The sequence below is a fragment of the Perognathus longimembris genome, chromosome 14, assembly GCF_023159225.1.
Source record: "Perognathus longimembris pacificus isolate PPM17 chromosome 14, ASM2315922v1, whole genome shotgun sequence".
NCBI classification, from domain to species: Eukaryota; Metazoa; Chordata; class Mammalia; order Rodentia; family Heteromyidae; genus Perognathus; species Perognathus longimembris.
In genome coordinates, this window is record NC_063174.1 from 38,139,993 (window position 1) to 38,165,109 (window position 25,117).

General features: G+C 43.4%; 2 protein-coding genes, 1 non-coding gene and 1 pseudogene across 3 annotated transcripts in view; 1 reads left to right on the forward strand and 3 right to left on the reverse strand.

The window, feature by feature from the left end:
* LOC125363273 (synaptojanin 2 binding protein) overlaps nt 1-342 on the reverse strand; it is a 38,972-nt gene extending 38,630 nt beyond the window's left edge. Inside the window, exon 1 of the mRNA XM_048362379.1 lies at nt 163-342. Within this exon, the coding sequence (XP_048218336.1) occupies nt 163-226 (64 nt within the window). The 5' untranslated portion in view covers nt 227-342. The remainder of the gene's footprint in view (nt 1-162) is intronic.
* Nucleotides 343-2,748: 2,406 nt separating this feature from the next.
* On the reverse strand, nt 2,749-5,717 carry LOC125363021 (annotated as a pseudogene).
* Nucleotides 4,276-4,407, forward strand: LOC125363690. Its single transcript, XR_007213283.1, has one exon. It is a non-coding gene; the product is annotated as a U8 small nucleolar RNA (small nucleolar RNA).
* A 160-nt stretch (nt 5,718-5,877) lies between the features above and the next one.
* Nucleotides 5,878-24,465, reverse strand: LOC125363022 (disintegrin and metalloproteinase domain-containing protein 20-like). Its single transcript, XM_048362002.1, is given in 4 exon segments — nt 5,878-5,948; nt 7,133-7,213; nt 22,274-24,203; nt 24,205-24,465. Coding segments are annotated over 4 exon segments (2,343 nt in total).
* Between the last annotated feature and the right edge of the window lie 652 nt (nt 24,466-25,117).

Here is a 25,117-nt window from a genome sequence, read left to right on the forward strand (position 1 = left end):
TTTCTACGTGGCGGAAAGCGATCCGGTAAAGCGCTGGGCCGAGGCCTCGCCCGCCAGAGACGGTGCCGGGCCTTGCCCGCTCCCGAGCCGAGACGGAGCAAACGTCCGCTCCGCAATTCCCCAATCCGGCCCTGCGCTCTCTCTCTCGATTCCCTCACCTACCTAAGGGTCCTCTAGTAAGATTAATTTCTTCCTCAGTGACCAAATAATCCACTCTCCCGTTCATGGTTTACTGCTCCCCGGGATTCGCCTGAGGCTCGGCGGACGCGCCGCAGGGGTGAAGGTGAATCAAGCTCCGCGCCGAGACCCGTCCCGAGCTCAGCCCTTTCGGTTTCCACAGCCAGCGGACCGGAAAAGGAAGTCGCGGGCGCGCTAGGGATGCTGGGAGTGGTAGTTCGCAACTGGCGCTGCTGGCCTCTCTTACCTACAGCCACTGGAGGGAGCCAGGAACATTTCCAGCTTACCACCAAAAGCAGATGGGAATGGGGGTGGGGGGTAGTCTCAGGGAGGGTAGTGCTGTTCTTTGATACTTGAGATGGCCATCTGGATTAACTGCATTTACACAAAAGGAAAACAAAACTTATGTGTTTCTGACAAGGATGTTCTTACATCTTGGAAGAAGGTATTAAGGATACCTCCACTGATGACAGGAGGTAAGGGACACTATCCTTCCTTGATATTTGTATTTCAAAGAATTGTGTTTCAGCTTCCTTAGTCAAATATTAGCTGACTGCAGCTGTATGGTTTTATTCCAGAACTTCTACACTGTTCCACTGATCTTTGGGATTGTTTTTGTGCTACTACCAAAGTGTTTTTGTTACGAACACTCTATAATACATTTTGAAGGCTGCTATTGTGGTACTTTCAGATATATTCTTTTTATTTACAACTTTTCTTATCCAGTGTCTATAGTGCAACCATATGAAGTTTGGATTGACTTAGTTAATTCCATGAAAAATGTTATTGGAATTTTTAAAGGATATTGATTCTAAAAATTGCTTTTGGCAATATGGACATTTTCCGGATATTGACTCTGACAGTGCATGAGCATGGAATGTCCTTTCATCTTTTGATGTTTTCTTTAGTTTCTTTCTTCATTCACAAAGAATCACTGTCAGCTTCCAATAGTAAAACCTACATATACCTCTTGGTCATGGGCAAGAAATGGTAGGAAACAGGTGTCAAAAATATAGACAAAATGTAATGTAGGTAGCAATCACCCATTGCCCAGCTTTTGTATTCATCCTCTGATTTGATGGCTAACCCCAGCAAGAGGCCTTATTTGGAGAAAGAGATTTGATAGGAACTCTTCGTTATTTAAAGAGAAAAGTTCTCAATGGGGGAGAATGAAGGGAGGGATGACATTGACCAAGAAGCACTGTACTCATAACCTGACTTATGGAATTGTAAACCCTTTGTACAACAACTTAATAACAAACACAGCAACAAATAAAAATGAAAATGAAAAGAAAGCATTTCATACTTAGGATCTGGAAATGAATTTGCCCTTACAATTGCTAAGACAGTTACCTGACACTTGAATCAGGCCCAGTCCTTTTCCCTTCAGTAGTTTTTCAAGTAGTGTCACCTATTATTATCTTAGGCCAATTTAGACTGTGATCCTTCTAGAAACTTCTTTTGCACAGATGAGATTAAAGGCATAAACCACAACACTCAGCAAAAAGAATACAATCCTTATTGCGATCTCTCTCTGCCCCACAGTGAACTATTACTAAAGTTATACTGCCTATTTCTTTCACTTAAATTGTATGATTTCAAACATTCAAAGCATTAAGAAGTGTTATATAATAGGTTCATTATGTGATGGTGTAATAGAGATATAGTGTCAATGATATTATAGAGGCACTATTCCAAATTTATGATAACCAAAAATATCACAAATTATAAAGCAGCAGTGAGCACACACCCAAAGGACCCACTTTCCTTGGGTCCTGTGATCAATTTTAATTACGTCCAGTGAGGTCTAATCATTTCCAAATATTAAAGAGTCCTTGAAATTCTAGAAGATTAAGACTTTTCTATAACTACATAGTAAGTAGGTGTCGGAACCATTACTGAAGCTCCAGATGGCTGTAACACAAAAGTTACTGAAAGTTTCCCATGCATATCTTTGGCAAATGCCACTCTTTATGCTTCTTTTACGCCAGCAAGCAAATGAGCAATAAAAATACATCACACGAGTTCAAAACATGTCATAAACCTGTTAACATTAATATGGAATGCAATGTAAACATGGCACAGGGTATCTAGAAAAGTTTAGAACTAACCCTTTAAATATGCACAAGCCTATTTGCAAGTCAATCTATCAGTTCCTATTTCATCTACAGGAGAGATGAAAGGAATATGAGGATAGTTTGGGGAATGCTCAGTGGTAGAGCAGTTGCCTGTCAAGAACAAGATAAAAAATAACGGGGGGACATTAGAGGTGAGGGAGGGGAAGGAAAAAAATGGAGGGGGAAGAAAAGTGAAGATAAAGAAAAGAAAGGAAAGAAGGAAGGGAAGGAAAAGCAAAGCTGAGAGGAGAGAAAAGAGAAGTGAGGTGAGGCTAAAGAAACCAAAATGGAACTGTGGAGTGAATTTAGACCCAAAGCCCCATTTTTAACCTCCCATGATTTTATTTCAAGAGGAGACCTCAGAATGAATAAGAACACTGTAGTTGTCATAGTGGGATGTATTATTCCTTCCAGCTAGTGACAGTGTGAGTCCATAGTACAGTTTTAAGAATATTTACGGAAATGGCTGGGGGGTATTTTCTTCATTTTCAATTTTAACTATATGTGTTGCGACAAATGTTATTACCAGTTGGAGTCCACCAATTATGATGGAAAGCAGCAAAAGCAGGAGACGAATTAAAATCAGAAGGACTGTTCTGGACATATGCAAGTATATGCTGGCTCGAAGATATTGTTGCCTGCCAGCAGGTAGACCACTATCTTCGCTACCTCCCTCTCCTTTCTCTTTACAGGTGGGTGGTTTCCAGCCAGGCATACAGTGATATTTGTGGTTGTTGTTGCACACTCATTTGTAATTGCATCTTCTCACATCACAGTCAAACTTCATATCAAGATGAGAAGTGCAATTCTTTTTTTTTTGGCCAGTCCTGGGCCTTGGACTCAGGGCCTGAGCACTGTCCCTGGCTTCTTCCCGCTCAAGGCTAGTAGCACTCTGCCACTTGAGCCACAGCGCCGCTTCTGGCCGTTTTCTGTATATGTGGTGCTGGGGAATCGAACCTAGGGCCTCGTGTATCCGAGGCAGGCACTCTTGCCACTAGGCTATATCCCCAGCCCAGAGAAGTGCAATTCTTAAAACAGAATCTACCTGGACCTCAGGTCAAACCACCCACTACCATACCCATTTCTGGCTGCTCTGTGCCAAAGTGTACATCATATCCAAAGCAATGGTGCTCTATTTGCTGATAATGGATGGTTAGATGGTGGAAAGTAGTGTGCTCCCCACCTTCTGGAAGAGCAGAAACACCACTGCAGTGCAGCATGCCACACATGAAGTTTTCCTCCGAACATTGCAAAAGCAGAGGGCCCCCTCGTTGAGAAATCAACCCACAGTTTCCAAATCAGTCCCCAATCTTATTCAATTGTTTATAGCATTCTGCTGAAGCCTCTTTTATGTTGCGTCCAAAAAGGGCTTGGCACTGCAACTCACGGTCAGTGCAGTTTCCTCCCACACAAACAGCTTTTGGGGAACACAGGGGTCCATCCTAGATATAAGTGTCGTTTGGGCACTTCTCTGAATTTCCAGGACAGTATTCTTTCAGATCCCAAATACCCACTATGTCTCTGCAAACAGTTCCAGCAGGAATGAATTTACAGTCCTGGCAGCAGTCTCCCGAATCACACTGGGTGCCCTTCGTGAAGAAGCAGTCCGTCCCACAACACTTATCACTGGCGCATTCTTTGAAGGAACCGCAGTCACAGTCCTCCATTTGACCTAAGATCTTGTCTCCACAACAAGGAGCTACATAACGAAAACTTTCAGCTCCCACATACAAATGTCCCATTTAAGAACCCATGCCCAGGGGCTGGGGATATGGCCTAGTGGCAAGAGTGCCTGCCTCATATACATGAGGTCCTGGGTTCGATTCCCCAGCACCACATATACAGAAAATGGCCAGAAGTGGCGCTGTGGCTCAAGTGGCAGAGTGCTAACCTTGAGCAAAAAAGAAGCCAGGGACAGTGCTCAGGCCCTGAGTCCAGGCCCCAGGACTGGCCAAAAAAAAAAAAAGAACCCATGCCTGGATCATCAGGTAGGATAATCCTTACCTGTTACTCCTTCGGGAGGGCAGATAGAATATGATGATTGGAGCTCGCATGACTTGTGATTAAGGTCTCCGTAAGGTCTGGGACTTTCAACACCCCGGTTGCTCCTGATTCTTAAAATAAAATTTAAAAAAAGAACCCATGCCTGTACTGCCAGGAAAGAACAATTGCTAAATGTATCTTGAAGATCTGGAAAAGGTGTCATGACACAATGGGTTCTTCGAAAACACATATGATGAGGTGAGTCATGGTGCATATTAAATCGATGTCCTAATGTGTGTGCTATCATAGTAGCAGCCAAAAAAGATGAAATTTTCTTGCAGACACATACAATACCGACTACCTCCCATTGCACATCGCTCCCTGAAGAGAATAATGACTCTTTCCTGCGATCAGTTGTCCTGCTAAAAGCGCTGCACTACTATGATTAATTCTATTTTGCCATATATCATACACCCATCTCCCAAAGGTTCTTAAGCTAAGTGCATTGCCATTTCCAAACTGACACGTTCCACAATATCCCATAGTAACACCAGATGTACACGAATATTAAAAGCAGTTGGTTTGTAAATGGTATTTATAATGCTATTTATAATCAGTACATGCTCCAGCACAAGGGTGTGATTTTTGAAGTAGTTGAGGTAGGAATAAGAAATGATGTACTGTATTCTCGTATATTTTGGATCCTCCACAAATAAAAGGTGCCTGCTCTAGGACATTCAGACAGTTCGATATCTTCAACTATGGTTTTATTTCTTCCTCTCCAATGTCACACCGTTGGCTGGCCTCTCCTCTCTCTTCTGCCACGAGCATAGAAATCACATGCTCAAATTTCGAAGAGGTCTCCAACGGTTTGATTTCATAGGTGAAGTCATCCACCTGTATCCTTCCACGCAGACCTCCATGGCAGGTGTCCAGTGTAGCCAGCGATCCAGGAACCCCTTCTATTTCTTTTTTTTTTTTCTTTTTTTGGCCAGTCCTGGGCCTTGGACTCAGGGCCTGAGCACTGTCCCTGGCTTCCTTTTTGCTCAATGCTAGCACTCTGCCACTTGAGCCACAGCGCCACTTCTGGCCATTTCTGTATATGTGGTGTTGGGGAATCGAACCCAGGGCCTCATGTATACGAGGCAAGCTCTCTCGCCACTAGGCCATATCTCCAGCTCCCCAGGGACCCCTTCTAGGTAGCTGTAGTAGTAACAGTCTCCAGGGATAAAGGGATAGTCCTCCTGCATGCCTCCTTGGGTGTTGTCAGTAATGACAGGTAAATGTCTGGGGAGCAAGTTCTTCTTGCGTTTCATATGCAGCACATGTCTTTGACCCCGGAAGCGCATGCTGTAGGAGAGCTGGTCTGGTGTCTTGCTTCCACCCTTTGCTATGGGGCACCTTCCTGGGGATGACAACCTCAGAGGAAGTGAGGCGCCACCCGGTGGGTCATTGGAGCAGAAGCAGGGGACAGGTGAATCCAGAGAACAGGCAGACAGAGAGCTCCAGGCAGAAGGCCCTGGGCCCAGGATGACCTCATGAGGAAGGGAGTTCTGGGCCAAAGCAAGTGCAGTCAGATGTCAGGCAGGCTAGACTATCCCTAGGACATCAAGAGTCCCATCAGGCTGGCCAGGAGCAGCGCAGACTGAGGCTGAAGGCTTTCAGCAGCTCCTGAGGTATAAAGGGAGGGTTAGTCTATGACATTAAAATGCTGGGCTCCACAGTGATGTAGAGGGGTGGGGAGAGCCTAGGGAAGAAAACAGCTATTTGGAAAAGGGTATAGATTGAATCTGAAAATCCTAGGGCTTGAGGGAAGTCACCAAGTTAGGGGACAGTTCAACTTTATGTCAGACAGAAATTCTTTTCCAAAAGCCATATGACAAAAAGATTATTTTATACTTTACTAAGGATTGAGTACTGAAGACAGAAACTCTAAACAATAGCAATGTGGCTGTTCCTCCTTTCAGGAATGTATAGGGGACAAATGGTATTCACAGAAATTGAACCAAGTTTGAGACTATTGGATGAATAGAATACTAAAGAGCACGAAAAAGAAACCTTGCTGGAGAACAAGAGTTGATTTTCATGTTCAGCCTGACCTATCCCATGACATTCATTTTCAGTCCTAGGAACTTATACCCACACACTCATCTACAAATGTTCAGAAGAGCTTAATCCTGCCTTTATTCCTATGTGTATCAACTGCATCCTATGAACCTAGCATTTAACAGGTGATAGACACACTGATTCATCCAAGGTCCCTGAGATGTTCCTCCCTCCCTCTCTCTCTGTCTCTGTCTCTCTCTGTCTCTCTCTCATTGATTAATTTATTGTCAAAGTGATATACAGAGGGGTTACAGTTTCACGTGTAAGCCAGTGAATACATTTCTTATCAAACTTGTTACCTCCTCCTTCATTTTCCTCCCCTCTGCCCCCTCCCCAATTCCCCCGCCCCCAGTTGTACACTTGGTTTACACAAATAGTTTTGTAAGGGTTGCTGTTGCAATGGTTCATCTTTGATCCCTTGTCACTCCATATTAATGTTCTTCTTCCCTTCCCTACTTCCCATAAATGTATATACAATGCCCATGTTACCAAAATGAGTTATTGTAACATCAGAGGTAAAACCATGTCTCTATCAGAAAGACATTGCCCATTCCTAATGAAATGGAAACACTTGGAAAGTATCATACTAACTGAAGTGAGCCAGACCCACATTGGTGGTAAGTAGTACATGTCTAGGATAGACCTAGCAGATCAAGGTTATGGAAATAAGTGGTGAATCACTGTTGTTATGTTTAACCTACCATGTGAAATTATGTCTTTTATTTTGTCTTTCTTCCCCATGGTTTTACCCCTGATATCGTACCTCTCTTTTAACATGAAAACGTAGCCAAGGTCCTTGAGATGTTCGTCCCTTTTAACATGAAAACTTCCTAATAAAGGAAAGTGCAGGGCTGATTCTCACAGATATTATTTGTAGAGAAAGTACACGGGCCAAATGAAGTGAGTATTTATGCATGATTTTATTTGGAGGAAGTTCTAGGGTACTTCAAACAATTCTATGGAATTAATAATTGTAAGATTGGTAGTGCCCTAAGGTGGGTTTGGTGGAATAGGGCATGAAGGGTCCCTTCTGTATGCAGGAAACAATCAACCATTTTCACTGACATGGTGATTTCAACAGCAAACTCATCACAAAGTGTAATAGAAACAGAGACCTAAATAGGCTCACCACTCTAGTTGTTTCTCAGTTACTAAACAGGATGCATTCAATCGTGTGCCTTTTTTATTTCATGGAATCGTTTCAGGATTATTGGTAATAGTTGCTCTTTGATCATCTAAAGAATTTGATTGTGGATCCATCTTTCCTGGGCTTTTCTTGGTTGAGAGACTGCTTCTATCTCATTGCTGGTTATAGCTCTGTTGAATTGCTTTATATCACCTTAGTCAGTTTGGCAACTCATGTGCATGTAGGAATTGATTCATTTCTCAGGATTTTCTAGCTTATTTGAAAATAATTCCTTTAAATATTTGCTCAGGATCTTTTGGCTTTCATTGGTAATTATATTTACTTTTTCATCTCTAATTTTGTTGGTTTGAATTGGGTCTTGCCTTTCTTGGAATTAAATTAGGTTAGAAATTAGCAGTTTTTTGCAGAGCCATTTTCATTGATCACTTGTATACTTTTTGTGGTATCTTGTTATAGATTCTGCCCCAAGTTTTATTATGTCAGTCTGAGACACACACATTTTTCAGACACACATTTTACTTATTTGTTTATTTATCTATTTATTTCCAATGGTCCTGGAGCTTGAAATCTGTGACTAGGTACTGCCCCTGACTATTTTGCTTAAGGCTAGGTCTCTACTACTTGAGCCACAGCTCCACGTCCAGCTTAAAAATTGTCATTAAGGGGCTGGGGACATGGCCTAGTGGCAAGAGTGCTTGCCTTGTATACATGAGGCCCTGGGTTCAAATCCCCAGCACCACATATACAGAAAACGGCCAGAAGTTGCGCTGTGGCAGTGGCAGAGTGCTAGCCTTGAGCAAAAAAAAGAAGCCAGGGACAGTGCTCAGGCCCTGAGTCAAAGCCCCAGGACTGTCCAAAAAAAAAAATGTCATTAAAAGGTGATGTGCAGAGTCCTTAGTTGTATAAGTCAGGTAAAGAGTTGATTTCTTTTTTGGACACTGTCAACACTTCCCTTGTTCTCTTCCAGTTTTTCTTTTCCATCCCCATGCCCAAGTTGTACAGGTAAGTTTAAACCTAAAGGATAGTATCTAGTGAGTACCACTGTGGCACTTATTCCCCCTTTGCCCCTCCATTTTGGTGCCTCCATTGCCCTCCCAGAGACAGAAAAATGAACAAACTAGACAAAAAGAAAAAGAAAGAAAAACAGCAAAGAAGGAACAAATCTTGTTTCCATTTCCTGGAGCAGGCACATTCTTCTTCAAAGGTTTTCATCCAGCATTAGAATAACTCACCTGTCTTTGGTATGATGTCCCCTAAAGAAATGATATGATGTCCCCTAAAGAAATGATATGATGTCCCCTAAAGAAATCCACAGACTGAAGTCACAGTGGTTCTATTAATAGTTTTCCATGCTGATGAGGCAGGAGTAGTGTGACTTGGTAGTTCATGGAGAAAATCATGAAATGACATGTATTCAGAGGTGAAAATGACTCAGAGACAGGCCATTTTATTGGCATTTTTAGGCATTCAGTGATCACAGACATTGTGGGATATTTGGAGCCCACAGAGGTATATAGGAAGTGTTGCCCAAGAGATGGAGGCAATATTTTCTATTCACCTCTATGAGCTCTTAAAGCAAACATACCATAATCATAAAAGAATATGCTACCTATATGTTGATTGATAACGAAGATGGTCTGCACTGAGTTGAGACCAAATAATTAAGTAACCTTGCTATGGGATCAAGCTGTGGTGCTAAGATAAACCATCATTTGTCCCATAAAGTTTTGATCTTTATCTTTCTTTCTATGGATGTATTGAAAGTAGGAAAACAAGCAACATTGAATTTTAGTACAGACTTGTGGTACTCTGAAGTAAATAGATGACATGCATTTTTGAACAAATGCCTTGAGTAAAATGATTCCAAGGAGCAAGTATCCTAAAATGTCTAGTGTATGTTAGGTGCCGATTTTCCTCTCAAATCATAGGATCTGACATGCTTGATATGTCAGAGTGTCAGAATGCCAGCAGAGGAACAATATGTTCGGTTTTGTTCTATTTTTGGGTTGGGGTTCTTTTTTTATTTTTTTATTTTATTTATTAATTGAACACAAATTTTTTGACAAGGTGTTGTGCAAAAAGGGTACAGTTACATAGTAGGGCAGTGTGTACATTTCTTGTGATATCTTACGCCCTGTTTTTCTATCCCTTCTCTAGGTCAGGTAGAGATATATACAATATACAATGTATCAAGAACATATAGGGGCTGGGGATATAGCCTAGTGGCAAGAGTGCCTGCCTCGTGTATCCGAGGGCCCTAGGTTCGATTCCCCAGCACCACATATACAGAAAACGGCCAGAAGCGGGGCTCGGCTCAAGTGGCAGAGTGCTAGCCTTGAGCGGGAAGAAGCCAGGGACCATGCTCAGGCCCTGAGTCCAAGGCCCAGGACTGGCCAAAAAAAAAAAAAAGAACATATACAGTAGCCACGTGGCCACGCCCAAGAAAGTTCGCCTAGGGCTTTAAATGTAATGTCGATATTAGACCATATGTCGACAGTAGTCTTATATGAACGTACATACATAGCTTTTGAGCTATTGTATTCTCCTTAGAGGTCAATTTTTGACCTTTATATGTTGAGTAGTTGTTTGGTTTTAGTTACATACTGTTGGGTCGCTGCCCCAATCCTATTTGACAAGCAGTTTTTGGTTTCACAGACTTGGTCTCTACTGTCTCCCCGTCTCCCTTTGTTAACAGTCATATATCAGGGAGATCATGCCCCTTTGTTTTCTATGTTCTAGGCTTGTCTCGCTCAACATTATTTGTTCAAGTTCTTACCATTTCCCTGGGAATAACAATATTTCACCATTCCTAATCGCTATGTAGTATTCCATTGTGTATAAGTACCATATTTTTTTGATCCATTCGTCTGTGGAGGGGTATCTGGGTTGTTTCCATATTTTGGCTATTGTGAATTGTGCTGTGATAAACATGGAAGTACAAATGTCTTTTTGATATCTTGGGGTTTGCTGTTTAGGATAGATGCCTAGGAGTGGTATGGCTGGGTCATAGGGTAGGTCTATATTGAGCTTTTTGAGAAACCTCCATACTGTTTTCCAAAGTGGTTGTACTAATTTGCACTCCCACCAACATTTGTTGTCCAGCATTTGATGTTGCCTGAGTTCAGAGTATAGGCCATTCTAACTGGAGTGAGGTGGTATCTCAGGGTTGTTTTTATTTGCATTTCCTTTACTACCAGGGATGTTGAGCATTTCCTCATGTGTTTCTTTGCCATTTTTATATCTTCTCTTGTGAAGTCTATCTTTAGCTCCTTTGCCCATTTCCTAATAGGTTTATTGGGCTTGGAGGGGCTTAGTTTTTTGAATTCTCTGTAGATGACAGATATCAGGCCTTTGTCTGTTGCTGTGCTGGTAAATATCCTTTCCCATATCGTTGGCTGTCTTTCTATTTTGGTGGCTATGTCCTTAGCTGTGCAGAAACTTTTTAATTTATAGTAGTCCCATTTGTCTAGTCTTTCCCCTATTTGTTGTGCCCCTGGGACTACATTCAGGAATTTCCTTCCTGTGCCTATAAGTTCTACTATCTTTCCTACTCTGTCCTTCAGTAGTTTCACGGATTCAGGTCTGATACTGAGGTCCTTGATCCATTTTGAGTTCATCTTGGTGCATGGTGATAGGCTTGGGTCTACTTTGAGTTTTCTGCATATGGCTGCCCAGTTCTCCCAGCACCAGTAGTTGAAGAAGCTATGTTTATTCCATTGTATGTCTTTAGCTCCTTTGTCGAATATCAGCTGGCTGTAAGAGTGCGGTTTTATTTGTGGATCTTCAATTCTAATCCATTGGTCTTCCGATCTGTTTTTATACCAATACCATGCTGTTTTGGTTATGATGGCCTTGTAGTAGAGCTTGAAGTCTGGTATTGTGATACCTCCTGCACTGCTTTTTTTTTTTTTTTTTTTTTTTTTTTTTTTTTTTTTGCCTGGAATTGCTTTGGCTATTCTAGGTCTTTTGCTGTTCCATATGAATTTATGGATTGTTTTCTCTGTTTCAGTGAAGAATGTGGCTGGGATTTTGATAGGGATTGCATTGAATTTGTAGAACAATTTGGGTAATATGGCCATTTTCACTATATTGATTCTGCCTACCCATGAGCATGGGAGGTCTTTCCATCTCCTTGTGTCTTCTTTGATTTCCCTTATTAGATTTTTATAATTTTCATTAAATAGATCAGTCACATCCTTGGTTAAGTTGATCCCTAGGTACTTTATTCTTTTTTTGGCTACTGTAAATGGAATTGTTTCCATAATTTCCTTTTCTGTTTGTCTATTGCTGGTGTACAGAAAAGCTGCTGACTTTTCTGGATTGATTTTGTATCCTGCTACTTTGTCAAATTGGTTTATTAGGTGTAGGAGTTTGGGGACTGAGTTTTTTGGGTCCTTCAGATATAAGATCATGTCGTCTGCGAATAGGGATAACTTGATTTCTTCCTTTCCGATGTGGATCCCTTTGATGTCCTCCTCTTGCCTTATTGCTATGGCTAGGGATTTCAGCACTATGTTGAAAAGATGTGGGGAGAGTGGGCATCCTTGTCTTGTTCCTGAGTTTAGGGGGAATGATTTAAGTTTCTCTCCATTTAATATATTAGCAGTTAGTCTGTTGTATATGGCTTTTATTGTTTTGAGGAATGTTCCATCTATTCCTGTTCTCTCCAAAGCTTTTAATAGGTATGGATGTTGTATTTTGTCAAAGGCTTTTTGGGCATCGACTGAGATAACAATGTAATTCTTAATTTTAGATTTGTTTATGTGGTGAATTACGTTGATTGATTTACAGATGTTGAACCATCCTTGTGACTGTGGGATGAAGCCTACTTGGTCATGATGTATGATATTCTTGATCAGTTTTTGGATCCTGTTAGCTAATATTTTATTAATGAGCTTTGCGTCTGTGTTCATTAGTGATATTGGTCTGTAGTTCTCTTTTTTTGTTGGGTCTTTGCCTGGTTTGGGAATGAGTATGATATTAGCTTTGTAGAATGAGTTTGGGATTTCTCCCTCTGTTTCTATTTCGCAGAAGAGTTTGAGGAGTATTGGTATTAGCTCATCACTAAAGGTTTTGTAGAATTCGTTGGTGAATCCATCTGGGCCTGGGATTTTCTTTGTTGGGAGGTTCTTTATTAGCCCCTGTATCTCACTGTAAGTTTTTGGTTTATTTAGTTGATTTATTTCTTCTTGGTTCAGTTTGGGCAGTTTGTACTTCTCTAAGAATTGATGCATTTCTGTAAAATTATTGTTTTTTGTTGAGTAGAGGTTTTAGAAATAGCTCCTTATGATTGTTTGAATATCGTGTGTACTTGTTGTAATTTTTCCGGTGGAGTCCTTGATTTTACGTATATGAGTCTTTTCTTTTTTTTGTAAGTCTTGCGAGGGGTCTGTCAATTTTGTGTGTTTTCTCAAAGAACCAGCTTTTAATCTTATTTATTTGTTGAATGGTCTTTCTATTTTCAATCAGATTTATCTCTTCTTTAATCTTTGTGATCTCTCCCCTCCTAGTCGTTTTAGATTCTGTCATTTCTTGTTTCTCCAGTTGTTTTAGTTTCATCGTGAGGTTATTCACCTGCTCTGCTTCCATTCTTTTAATGTGAGTGTTGCGGGCAATGATCTTGCCCCTCAGTACTGCCTTAGCGGTGTCCCATAGGTTTCTTTGTGATGTGCTTTCATTGTCATTGTGGCTTATGAATTCGTTGATTTCATCTTTAATTTGGTCTGTGGCCCAAGTGTTGGATAGCAGTGTGGTGTTTAGCCTCCAAGAGTCTGTATAGCCTCTGCGGTATCCTTTGTTGTTGAGGGTTACCTTTAATCCACTGTGGTCAGATATAATACATGGGATGACGTCAATACTTTTGTATTTGCTGAGGTTCTTTGTGTGGGCTATGAGGTGGTCTATTTTGGAATATGATCCATGGGCTGCTGAGAAGAAGGTGTATTGGGTCTCTGTATGGTGGAAGATTCTGTATAGGTCTGTCAGATCCATTTGGGATATGGTGTTACTTAGGTCCTCAGCTCCCTTGCTAATCCTCTGGGTGTTGGATCTGTCTCCTGGAGAGAGTGGGGTATTAAGGTCACCCACTATGATTGTGTTTGCGTCTGTCTTGTTCTGTAATTCTGTGAGAATTTGCTTGACATATGTAGGGCCTCTTTTGTTCGGTGAGTATACATTTATCACCGTGATGTCTTGATTCTGGATTTTTTCCTTGTATTAATATGTAGTGTCCTTCTTTGTCTTTTTGAGTTGATTTTAATGAAAAGTCCAGCTTGTCTGAGATCAGGTTGGCTACACCTGCCGTTTTGGTATGTGCATTTGCTTGGTAGATCTTGCTCCATCCTTTCATTTGGGGCCTGTTTTTGTCTCTTGCTGTAAGGTGGGTCTCTTGTAGGCAGCAGATGTCAACTTTTTGCTTGCGGATCCATCCTGCCAGTCTGCTCCTCTTTATTGGAGAGTTTAAACCATTTATATTTAAAGAGATCCAGGATAAGGGTGTTTTTTCTCCTTCCGTTTTCTTGTTGGGCTGTTTTTTCCTCTTTTTTTTTTTTTTTCTTGTCTTTAGTGAGCTGTTCTTTCTGTTGGACTTCAGCTATTGTAGTTTCTTTCTGTTTCTATCTGTGTGTCTTGTACGATCTCTGTTGGGTGGGGCTCCCCTCTTAGAATTCGCTGTAGGGCTGTTTTTTTATTCACATACTCCTTTAGCTCCTCTTTGGTGTGGAAAGATCGGTGTTTTCCCTTTGAATGAACTCCAATTTCACTGGATATTTGATCCGAGGTTGCATATTGTTAGCCTGAAGTACTTGGATGGTGTTCTTCCACTCACTTCGTGCTTGGTAAGTTTGTGTGGATGGGTCAGCTGTTATTCGAATCCTCTTCCCATTGTAGAAAATGTCTTTCTTCGCTTTGGCTCAATTCAGAATTTGCTCTTTAATCTTGAGATCTGAAGTCTTGAATATTATGTGCCTTTTGATGGCTTTTCTGGGGTCTGGCCTGCCAGGTGTCCTATAGGCTTCGGTTACCTGGATGGGGTCCCTTGTGATATTGGGGAAGTTTTCTGCAATAACTTTATTGAGAACATGTTTAAGCCCTCTGCTCTGGTATTCAGCTCCTTCTTCTATTCCAATTATGCGCAGATTATATCTCCTGTCTTTGTCCATTAGTTCCTGGATTAGTCTGCCCTGAAGCTTCACCGTTTCTTGGAGTGTGGTCATTTTCTGGTTGTTGTTGGCTGCTTCATCTTCCAGGCGAGAGATTCTGGATTCCATATGGTCAACTGTTTGTGTTGTGGATTCAATTGCGGAGTTTATGGCTGTCAGAGAGCTATTTATGGTTGTCAGATCAGCTCTGATCGTGGAAATTTCTTCCTTTAAAGAGTTGTATTTTAAATCTATTTTTTCATGCATTTCAATTCTCAGGATGTTAAGGTCTTCTTTAAAGGAAGCTTGCCTTGTATCCATTTTTGCTTCCATTTCTTTAAAGGAGGCTTGCATTGTATCCATTTTTGCCTCCATTTCTTTCTTGGCTTCCTGGGTGTCCTTTAACATTTCCACTCTAAACTCCTGGAATTGTTTTCTGATTTCATTTCTGACACTTTCCATCATTCCCGTTAACATGGCCTCATTTGCTTTTTTATTCTCCATCTCCTCTTCAGTCATGCTGCTTTTTGGAGCTGGCAAGTTGGCTTGCTCTTTGATGAACTGTGTTATGTTTCTTTGCGATTTGTGCATCTGGAGATCTGTGGATAGCTTCTCAGGTTTGGTTTATAGCTCTGCCCTCCCTCCTGTACAGTCGCTGTGGCCCCGCCCACCTGTGCGGGGTGTGGGTACCAGAGCGGGCGCTGTTACCCGGGACCCCGCCCACCTGTGCGCTGCGCACCTGCTACAACAGGCGCTGGCACTGTGGCACTGTCCACTTTAGCGGGGTACGCCTCCCAGAACGAGCCCCTGGTTGTTGGGTTGTGTTTGCGCCCTCCTGTGAGTCTGTTGGGGGGTCGGTATGTGTGGGGCCCAGTGGGATCGACTGACCGGGTTTGGGTTAGCGCCCTCAGACCTCGCCTCCGCTGCGAGGAGGGGGCGTGATCAGGCCCAGGTGTCCCTGCTGTACTGGTATTGCCCACCAGCGCCTGTGGTTTTAGTTGTAAAAGTCCGCGAGGTCCAGGCGCCTCGGGTGGGGCTTGCACTGCTGGCCATCCCCTGGCCCCTGTTGGGAAGGGGGCAGGGGCGATTCCGCCAGTTCAGGATCCTGTATGGCCTTGGGGCTGCTCCGCCCTTCCCCTGCTAAACTGACATCCCTGCCCCTGATGGGAGCTTCCCGCCTGATTTGTGGGTTCTTTGTTCCCTCGGGGTGGGGAGGGGGAGGGACGTAGACCTAGCTTCTTTGTAGGGCTTGGGTCTCTGATAGCTGGTCTCCCGTTGTGGGAGGGTGGGTAATGGGGGGCTCACTGATCCTGGATTCCGTGTGTGTCCCGCACAGCCGTTGGTCCTTCAGGGGGTGGTGAAGTGTCGTGGTGGCATCCCCGGCTCCCCCCTTCTGCTGCTCTGGGTTCCCCAACCGCCGTCTGTACGAACCCAGTGTGGACCCAAACTTCTCGTCGCCGCCATTGTATGTCTTGGTCTGCACCCTCCCTAGTGACTGTGGGGAACCGCTGTCTGGATTCTGCGCTCCCCACAGCCTGTCTGCCGGGTTCCCCTTTCCCAGCCTGGCCCTGTTCGGGCCAGGGTTGGCTGGTTGGGAGAGGGTGCACCGGAGATTCTCCAGCTCCGTGTAGGTTTTCAGCTCTTCTTTTTTACTCCTTTGTGTTTTCCTACGTATCTCCACTGCTTCTGGCTGCTGGTTTTGCTGGGTTCTTTTTTTTTTTTTTTTTTTTTTTTTGGCCAGTCCTGGGCCTTGGACTCAGGGCCTGAGCACTGTCCCTGGCTTCTTCCCGCTCAAGGCTAGCACTCTGCCATTTGAGCCACAGCGCCGCTTCTGGCCGTTTTCTGTATATGTGGTGCTGGGGAATCGAACCTAGGGCCTCGTGTATCCGAGGCAGGCACTCTTGCCACTAGGCTATATCCCCAGCCCTTGCTGGGTTCTTGATGGGGTGTTGGGTGTCGGAGTTCCCAGCTCACTATTCGGTTGGAGCGAGTCGGGGTGCCTCCCTACTGTGTTGGCGCCATCTTTTCCTCCTTGGTTGGGGGTTCTTGAACTCTGGGGTCTGGGTGCTGTTCCTGACCTCTTTTGGTTCAAGGCAAGTGTTCTATCACTTTGAGCCACCATACTACCTCTGGTTTTCTGGTGGCTGCCGTGGCTGGGGATATGGCCTAGTGGCAAGAGTGCCTGCCTCGTATACATGAGGCCCTGGGTTCAATTCGCCAGCACCACATATACAGAAAATAGCTAGAAGTGGCGCTGTGGCTCAAGTGGCAGAGTGCTAGCCTTCAGCAAAAGGAAGCCAGGGACAGTGCTCAGGCCCCGAGTCCAAGCCCCTGGTCTGGCAAAAAAAAAAAAAAAATGCCTGCCTTCTGGTGGCTGCCTAGAGTTAAGAGTCTCAAGGACTTTTTGCTCAGCTGACTTTGAACCCCAATCATGAGATCTCACCCTCCTTTTTTTCTTTTTTTTTTTTTTTTTTTTGGCCAGTCCTGGGGCTTGGACTCAGGGCCTGAGCACTGTCCGACCCTGGCTTCTTCCCGCTCAAGGCTAGCACTCTGCCACCTGAGCCATAGGGCCCCTTCTGGCCGTTGTCCATATATGTGGTGCTGGGGAATCGAACCGTGAGCTTCATGTATAGGAGGTGAGCACTCTTCCCACTAGGCCATATTCCCAGCCCCTCACCGTCCTGAATAGGGAGGATTAGTCTTGAGCCACCAGCACCAATCTAGAAACAACACTTTCAAAGATATGTATGCCATCCTTCAGGATGCAGTGAGCATGTTTATATAGATTCTGTTGAGTATCCAATAGGAAGAATATATGGCAACAACAAACAATGAGGGAAAGTCGTGTGGCTCCCTTCCCCTGGTTTTTCTGCTTCCTGTCCTTATAAAAGATTGTTCTCAGGATTGTGGGTATCCATTTACAAAAAAGTAAAGTACACAACTACTGCTCTGAAATTGAAAACTACTGTTACCATTGGAACATTTACCATCTTGTGACCGTGGACTAGGAGAGAAGAAAAGCAAATATCATTTTGGCTGGGGCATTGTCTCTGAGGAGCGCTACAATATAAGGCTGAATACACAAAGTGGCAGCCAGATGAATTCCATATGTATCAAAAGGGATTCACCTGGAAGCCAGTGGTAACTTTAAAAGTTGTAGTTAAGGTGATAACTGATTCTCTGGGTCATTGGTAGTGTGTATTGCTCATTTGAACTGAACATAGAGAGTTCACTTTCTATGCTGGAAACTCAACATACATAGACATGTATGTACATACATATACACACACATATGTGTGTATAGTGAATGTATGTAATACAAAATATGTATTAACCAACAATGTTATCAACGGAGAGATCCTATAGGATGGGTGAACATGTTTGGGAGATACACATCTGACTAGAAATTAATATTAGGATATATTGTTTAAAACTCAGAAATTTATCAACGGAAAGCCAATATCACAATCAATAAAAGGGTAATTGTACTGAACAGACATTCTTCCTTATCAAAGTACAAATACCAACAATTCAAAATATTCATTAAGCTGCATCTTGAGATCCTGACCTGCAGTCCTGGTGGGCCAGTACTTTCTGGCTCAAGAAAATATTTATTAATTTTTCTAAAAACATATTCATTATACTTACCTCTCAGGGAAGTGTAAATCAAAACTGCAATGAGACTCCTTATCACCTCTATCTGAATGCCTATCAAAAAGAACAGTATAACAAATGCCAAGCAATTATCGAACAAAAACTGGACCCTTTATTAACTACTGATAATAGTGTAAAGTAGACCATCCACTATGAGCATGGAGTTTCCTCCAGAATTACAATGGGACTTCCCTGTGATGACACTAGTGTCATATATCCCCAAAGAATCACTGGTAGTAGTGTTACCCAAAAGCCCATGCATATAGCTCAGTCATTGTGAGAATAAGAGTGGCCAGAAGTCTGCCCTGTAGTGTTGTCACCCACTACCCCTTGGAGGCCGGTTGTTAAAGGGCGGTTGAATGAGTGGCTGGGGGGACAGGGACCCAGATATATTGACACTGCTTGATCTGGAGAATGCGTTAGAAAGAAACCCATGCCAGAAGAGGCCAAAAGAGGCTCCCTCTGTTGGAGAGCAGAGCCTGAACCTGGGGAGAGGCTTGTGTAGAGGCCTAGAGTTCTTCAGTGAGGCCTAGAGCTCTACAGAGAGGCCTGTGGAGAGGATTAAATGCCTCCTGAGAGGACTAGAAGCCAGGCAACAGGGCCACAGGTCAGTAGAGAGGCCTAGAGGCTGGTGAAGGAACTTAGGTGTCCATGATGGGGTCCACCTGTGGAGGGTTCAGCCTGTGGAGAGGCCTGTGGAGAGGGAAGGAGGAAGGAGGAAAAGAAAATCCTCATGCCCTTGGAGGTTGCAGCTGCTCCTAGTTCTAACGTAGCCCAGCATGAGGCAGTTGCAGACAAATAAAAACTTTTGTCGCCCTTCACCGTGCCTCCATGCATTTATTCATTCCTAGGTCATTACTGTCATGACACTATTCAAAATAGCCAAATTATGCAACCAGACTAGGAGCCCATCAACAGATGATAGGTAGAAAAAAAATGTGTACCCCTCCCATGGGAAAATTTAGACAAATTCCCAAGCTTGCTGTGCTTTGGACCAAGAAGAGCGTGTATCAGAACCTTCAGTTCCTTGAATAGACATGAAAATCCTGATCTTCTTTCCTGCCATTTTCCAGAGCTTGGAGGTTATACCTCTGCTCATTTACTAGGTGGCAGTTATCCATGCTCAAGGTGATATTTTTCTTGTGTCTTATACAGTTCTTTCCTGAGCTCAAAATCTAGTTGAATTTCTTAATACATATGTAGTCTCCTCTAATATCTCCAAATCCATGATCTATGTAAAATGCGTAACTGACATAATCACCTGGCCAAATTTGTCCTAGATAATGTTGTGTGGCAAAATTTGTCTTTGTGTTCACTTTCTCTCTTTTTTTAAAATTTAATTTTATTTTTCTCTTATTTATTGTCAAAGTGATGTACAGAGAGGTTACAGTTTCATATGTTAGGCCTTGGGTACATTCCTTTCTTTCTTTCTTTCTTTCTTTTTCTCTTTCTTTCTTTCTTCCTTTCTTTTTCTCTTTCTTTCTTTCTTTCTTTTTTTTCTTTGACAGTCCTGAGCCTTGGACTCAGGGCCTGAGCACTGTCCCTGGCTTCTTTTTGCTCAAGGCTAGCACTCTGCCACTTGAGCCACAGCTCCACTTCTGTCCGTTTTCTATATATGTGGTGCTGGGGAATCGAACCCAGGTCTTCATGTGTACAAGTCAAGCACTCTTGCCACTAGGCCATATTCCCAGCCCGTGTTCACTTTCTCTCTTCCTGATAGGATGTCAGAATTCACAGTAGGCAACTAGAATGGATTTCTAGATTTCTTGAAGGTCAAACTTGTGCATTTTGGTAAGTCCTTAGAAGGAAAGGCTAGTAGGATAGTTTTCAGACATGGATAGCTTATTGCCATAGGGATGAAAAAAACAACCACAGAACTGTAATCCTAGCTGCTTTGGAGACTGAGATCTGAGGATTGTATTTTCAAGCCAGCCGGGGGACAAAATGCTCATGCAACTGTACCTACAATGATCAAGGAAAAGGCATGGCTTGATGTGTGGCTCAAGAGCAGCCTTGAGCAAGAAAGCTCAGGATGGTCAAGGCCCTAAGTTCAAGGCCCCATCCAATGACTTTCTCCTTTCCTTCTGCCTCTTATTTCTTTTCCCATCTTCCTGCTTTCAAGACCATTATCTTCTTTTCAGTTTCCTTGTTCTGTCTCCTGCACATCTCCTGCTGCCTGTAACCACTTGAGTTTCAGGATCAGCTTCCAATGGATATGACAAAATGCTAAAAACAAGAAGAAAATCTTTTTAAACGTCACTCCTGTCCTTGTGGTGCTTTCTGAGGCATTTAAATTATGATTTTTAAAAAAGGATACATCGTGCCTCAATCTTTGGGCACCTACTAGACACTGCTCTATAGAGTATTCAGGTAATTGATGCCTTGATATTGACCTTATTGCCTGATAGGATTATGAAGCCTGACTTGAAACCACAAATACATGCTAGTCAGATACACCAGAAAGGCATGGAAATCTTACCTTGCCTCAAATTACAAGCAGTACTACTTAAGAGAAGAGAACATAATGAACCAAGTAACCCATACCAAAACTGATACTTCAGATAAAGAGTACAAGGGAAACACTTGTCCAAAATTTAAAATAAATGAATACGTCCTTAAAATTGATGTGTGATACTTTAAAAGTGGATGAAACAGGGCTGGGGATATAGCCTAGTGGCAAGAGTGCCTGCCTCGGATACACGAGGCCCTAGGTTCGATTCCCCAGCACCACATATACAGAAAACGGCCAGAAGCGGCGCTGTGGCTCAAGTGGCAGAGTGCTAGCCTTGAGCGGGAAGAAGCCAGGGACAGTGCTCAGGCCCTGAGTCCAAGGCCCAGGACTGGCCAAAAAAAAAAGAAAAAAAAAAGTGGATGAAACAGAGGGGAATCTTCAGAGCCCCCAGATACCAAGCTTTGGTTATCAAGCTGGTGAAACTTGACACAAAATGACTCTGTTTCTCTCACTTCTCTCTCTCTCTCTCTCTCTCTCTCTCTCTCTCTCTCTCTCTCTCTCTCTCTCTCTCTCTCTCTCTCTCTCTGTCCAGTCATGGGCCTTGGACTCAGGGCCTGAACACTGTCCCTGGATTCTTTTTGCTCAAGGCTAGCACTCTGCCACTTGAGCCACAGCGCCACTTCTGGCCATTTTCTACATATGTGGTGCTGGGGAATCGAACCTAGGGCTTCATGTATATGAGGCAAGCACTCTTGCCACTAGGCCATATTCCCAGCCCCTCTTTCTCTTTTTTTCTTATTCCTTTTTTGTTTTTGTCCATCATGGGTCTTGAACCCTGGTCCTGTGAGGTGTCCCTGAGCTCTTCAGCTCAAGGTTACCACTCCACAAATTTAACCACAGCACCAATTCTGGTTATCTGGTAGTTAATTGGAGATAAAAGTCTCATGGACTTTCCTGCCTGGGTGTCCTTTTAACCTGCATCCTCACATCTCAGCCTCCTGAGTAGCTAGGATTACAAGCATGAGCCATCAAGGTTCGACAATGATGGCATTTCTGAAATGCAACTTTGTAGTTTCAATAATGGCTTTTCGCCAGAAAACAATGTTGTTCAGGAAATGGTATTCCTGACTGCTTTTGATTATGTTAGTGTCAGATGCAAATGCAAACCCTGCTCTTTGAAAAGAGCCCAAGACTCACTTTGTGACTTCATCATCCTCTTGGGCAAGATGTAGTGGACATCAAAGCTCCAAAATATAGTCAAAGTGTAAGGTGAGGACAGAGGGGGGTAGAAAGGCAGGGAGGGTGAAGTGAATGTAAACAAGCTCCATTTTTAATCCCACAGTGATTTTATTTCAAGATGACACCTCAGATTGAATAAAGATGATGCAATTGTCACAGGAATCAGGGGCTATTCTGTCCAGAAAGTTACAGTACGGGTACATAAATCCACAGAATGGGTTCTGAGAATATTCACACGTTTATTTTCTGGGTGTGCTACCTGCTACTACAGCTGTGATTCCACCACCAATAATGGAAAGCAGAAACAGAACTAAGCGACTTAATACAACAATGACAATTCTGCGCATACCCACATGTATGTAGGTTTGAAGACGGTGTTGTTTGCCAGCTGGTATGCCACTATCTTCACTACCTCCCTGTCCTTTCTCTTCACATGTCGGTGGTCTCCAGCCAGGCATACAGTGACATTTGTGGTTGTTGTTGCACACCCCTTTGTAATTGCATCTTTTCACATCACAGTCAAAACCCAAATCTGCAAAAGAAGTACAATTTCTCTTCAAACAGTATTTTCCGGCACCACACATTGCACCATCCACTACCAAACCCATTTCTGGCTGCTCTGTGCCAAAGTGTACATCATATCCGAAGCAATGGTGCTCTTCTTTCTCATATCGCACGGTTAGATCATGAAAAGTAGTGTGCTCCCCTCCTCCTGGTAGAGCAGAAACACCACTGCAGTGCAGCATGCCACACAGGACGTTGTTCTTCGAACATGGCAAAGGCACAGGTCCCCCAAGTCTACGAATCAACCCACAGTTTCCAAATCGGTCCCCAATCGTATTCAATTGTTCATAGCATTCTGCTGAAGCCTCTTTTATGTTGCGTCCAAAAAGGGCTTGGCACTGCAACTCACGGTCAGTGCAGTTTCCTCCCACACAAACAGCTTTTGGGGAACATGGGGTTCCATCCTGGATATAAGTGTCGTTTGGGCACTTCTCTGAATTTCCAGGACAGTATTCTCTCAGATCACAAATACCCACTATGTCTCTGCAAACAGTTCCAGCAGGAATGAATTTACAGTCCTGGCAGCAGTCTCCCGAATCACACTGGGTGCCCTTCGTGAAGAAGCAGTCCGTCCCACAACACTTATCACTGGCACAGTCTTTGAGGGAACCACAGTCACAGTCCTCCATTTGACTTATGATCCTGTCTCCACAACGAGGAGCTATATAATGGTAACTTTCATAGGGCACATTCAGCTCCCACGTGCATTTTTTCTGTTTACGACCCCATTCGTGTAACTTCTGGAAGGTACAATTGCTAAATGTATCTTGAAAGTAGATTAAAGGCGTCATGACACATTGGCGTCTTCGAAAACACACACAACGAGGTGAGTCATGAAGTGAACCAAATAAATGACCTAATGCATGTGCTGCCAGGGTCGAAACCAAAAATACATGAAAATTTCTTGCAACCACGTAAAATGCCGTATTATACCTGGTGCAAAATCCTCCGTGGTAACTTAAATAATGAGTTCCTTTAACCCTTTCTCCTACTAACAACATTGCAGCGCTGTGAGTAACTTTGTCAAACCACGTACGAACAACCCAACCCGAAAAGTTCCTTAGGAAGTCATACGCTCTGGGTACATTGGTAGAGACAATATCCTCGTTTTCCCAGAACACCACTAAACGCACATTCATATTAAAACTAGCTGGTTTGTAGATGGAGTCAATAATGCTGTTTATAATCAATACTTGCTGCAGTATAAGGGTCTGATTTAGGAAGTGCTTGAAGTAGGAATAAGCTACAACGTACACAATTCGCGTGTCTTTGGGATGTCTCCGCCACAAGTAATAGGTGCCTGCTCTAGGACTTTCAGACAGTTCGAGATCTTCAACTACTGGTTTTATTTCTTCCTCTCCAACGACACACCTTTGGCTGGCCTCTCCTCTCTCTTCTGCCACGAGCATAGAAATCACATGCTCAAATTTCGAAGAGGTCTCCAACGGTTTGATTTCATAGGTGAAGTCATCCACCTGTATCCTTCCACGCAGACCTCCATGGCAGGTGTCCAGTGTGGCCAGCGATCCAGGAACCCCTTCTAGGTAGCTGTAGTAGTAACAGTCTCCAGGGATAAAAGGATAGTCCTCCTGCATGCCTCCTTGGGTGTTGTCCGTAATGACAGGTAAATGTCTGGGGCAGCAAGTTCTTCTTGCGTTTCATATGCAGCACATGTCTTTGACCCCGGAAGCGCATGCTGTAGGAGAGCTGGTCTGGTGTCTTGCTTCCACCCTTGCTATGGGGCACCTTCCTGGGGATGACAACCTCAGAGGAAGTGAAGCGCCAGCTGGGTGAGTCATTGGAGCAGCAGGCAGGGGACAGGAGAGTCCAGAGAACAGGCAGACAGAGAGCTCCAGGCAGAAGGCCCTGGGCCCAGGATGACCTCATGAGGAAGGGAGTTCTGGGCCAAAGCAAGTGCAGTCAGATGTCAGGCAGGCTAGACTATCCCTAGGACATCAAGAGTCCCCATCAGGCTTGCCAGGAGCAGTGCAGACTGAGGCTGAAGGCTTTCAGCAGCTCCTGAGGTATAAAGGGAGGGTTAGTCTATGACATAACAATGCTGGGCTCCACAGTGATGTAGAGGGGTGGGGAGAGCCTAGGGAAGAAAACAGCTATTTGGAAAGGGGGTATAGATTGAATCTGAAAATCCTAGGGCTTGAGGGAAGTCACCAAGTTAGGGGACACTTACGTGGGTTCAGTTCAACTTTATGTCAGACAGAAATTCTTTTCCAAAAGCCATATGACAAAAAGATTATTTTATACTTTACTAAGGATTGAGTACTGAAGACAGAAACTCTAAACAATAGCAATGTGGCTGTTCCTCCTTTCAGGAATGTATAGGGGACAAATGGTATTCACAGAAATTGAACCAAGTTTGAGACTATTGGATGAATAGAATACTAAAGAGCACGAAAAAGAAACCTTGCTGGAGAACAAGAGTTGATTTTCATGTTCAGCCTGACCTATCCCATGACATTCATTTTCAGTCCTAGGAACTTATACCCACACACTCATCTGCAAATGTGCAGAAGAGCTTAAT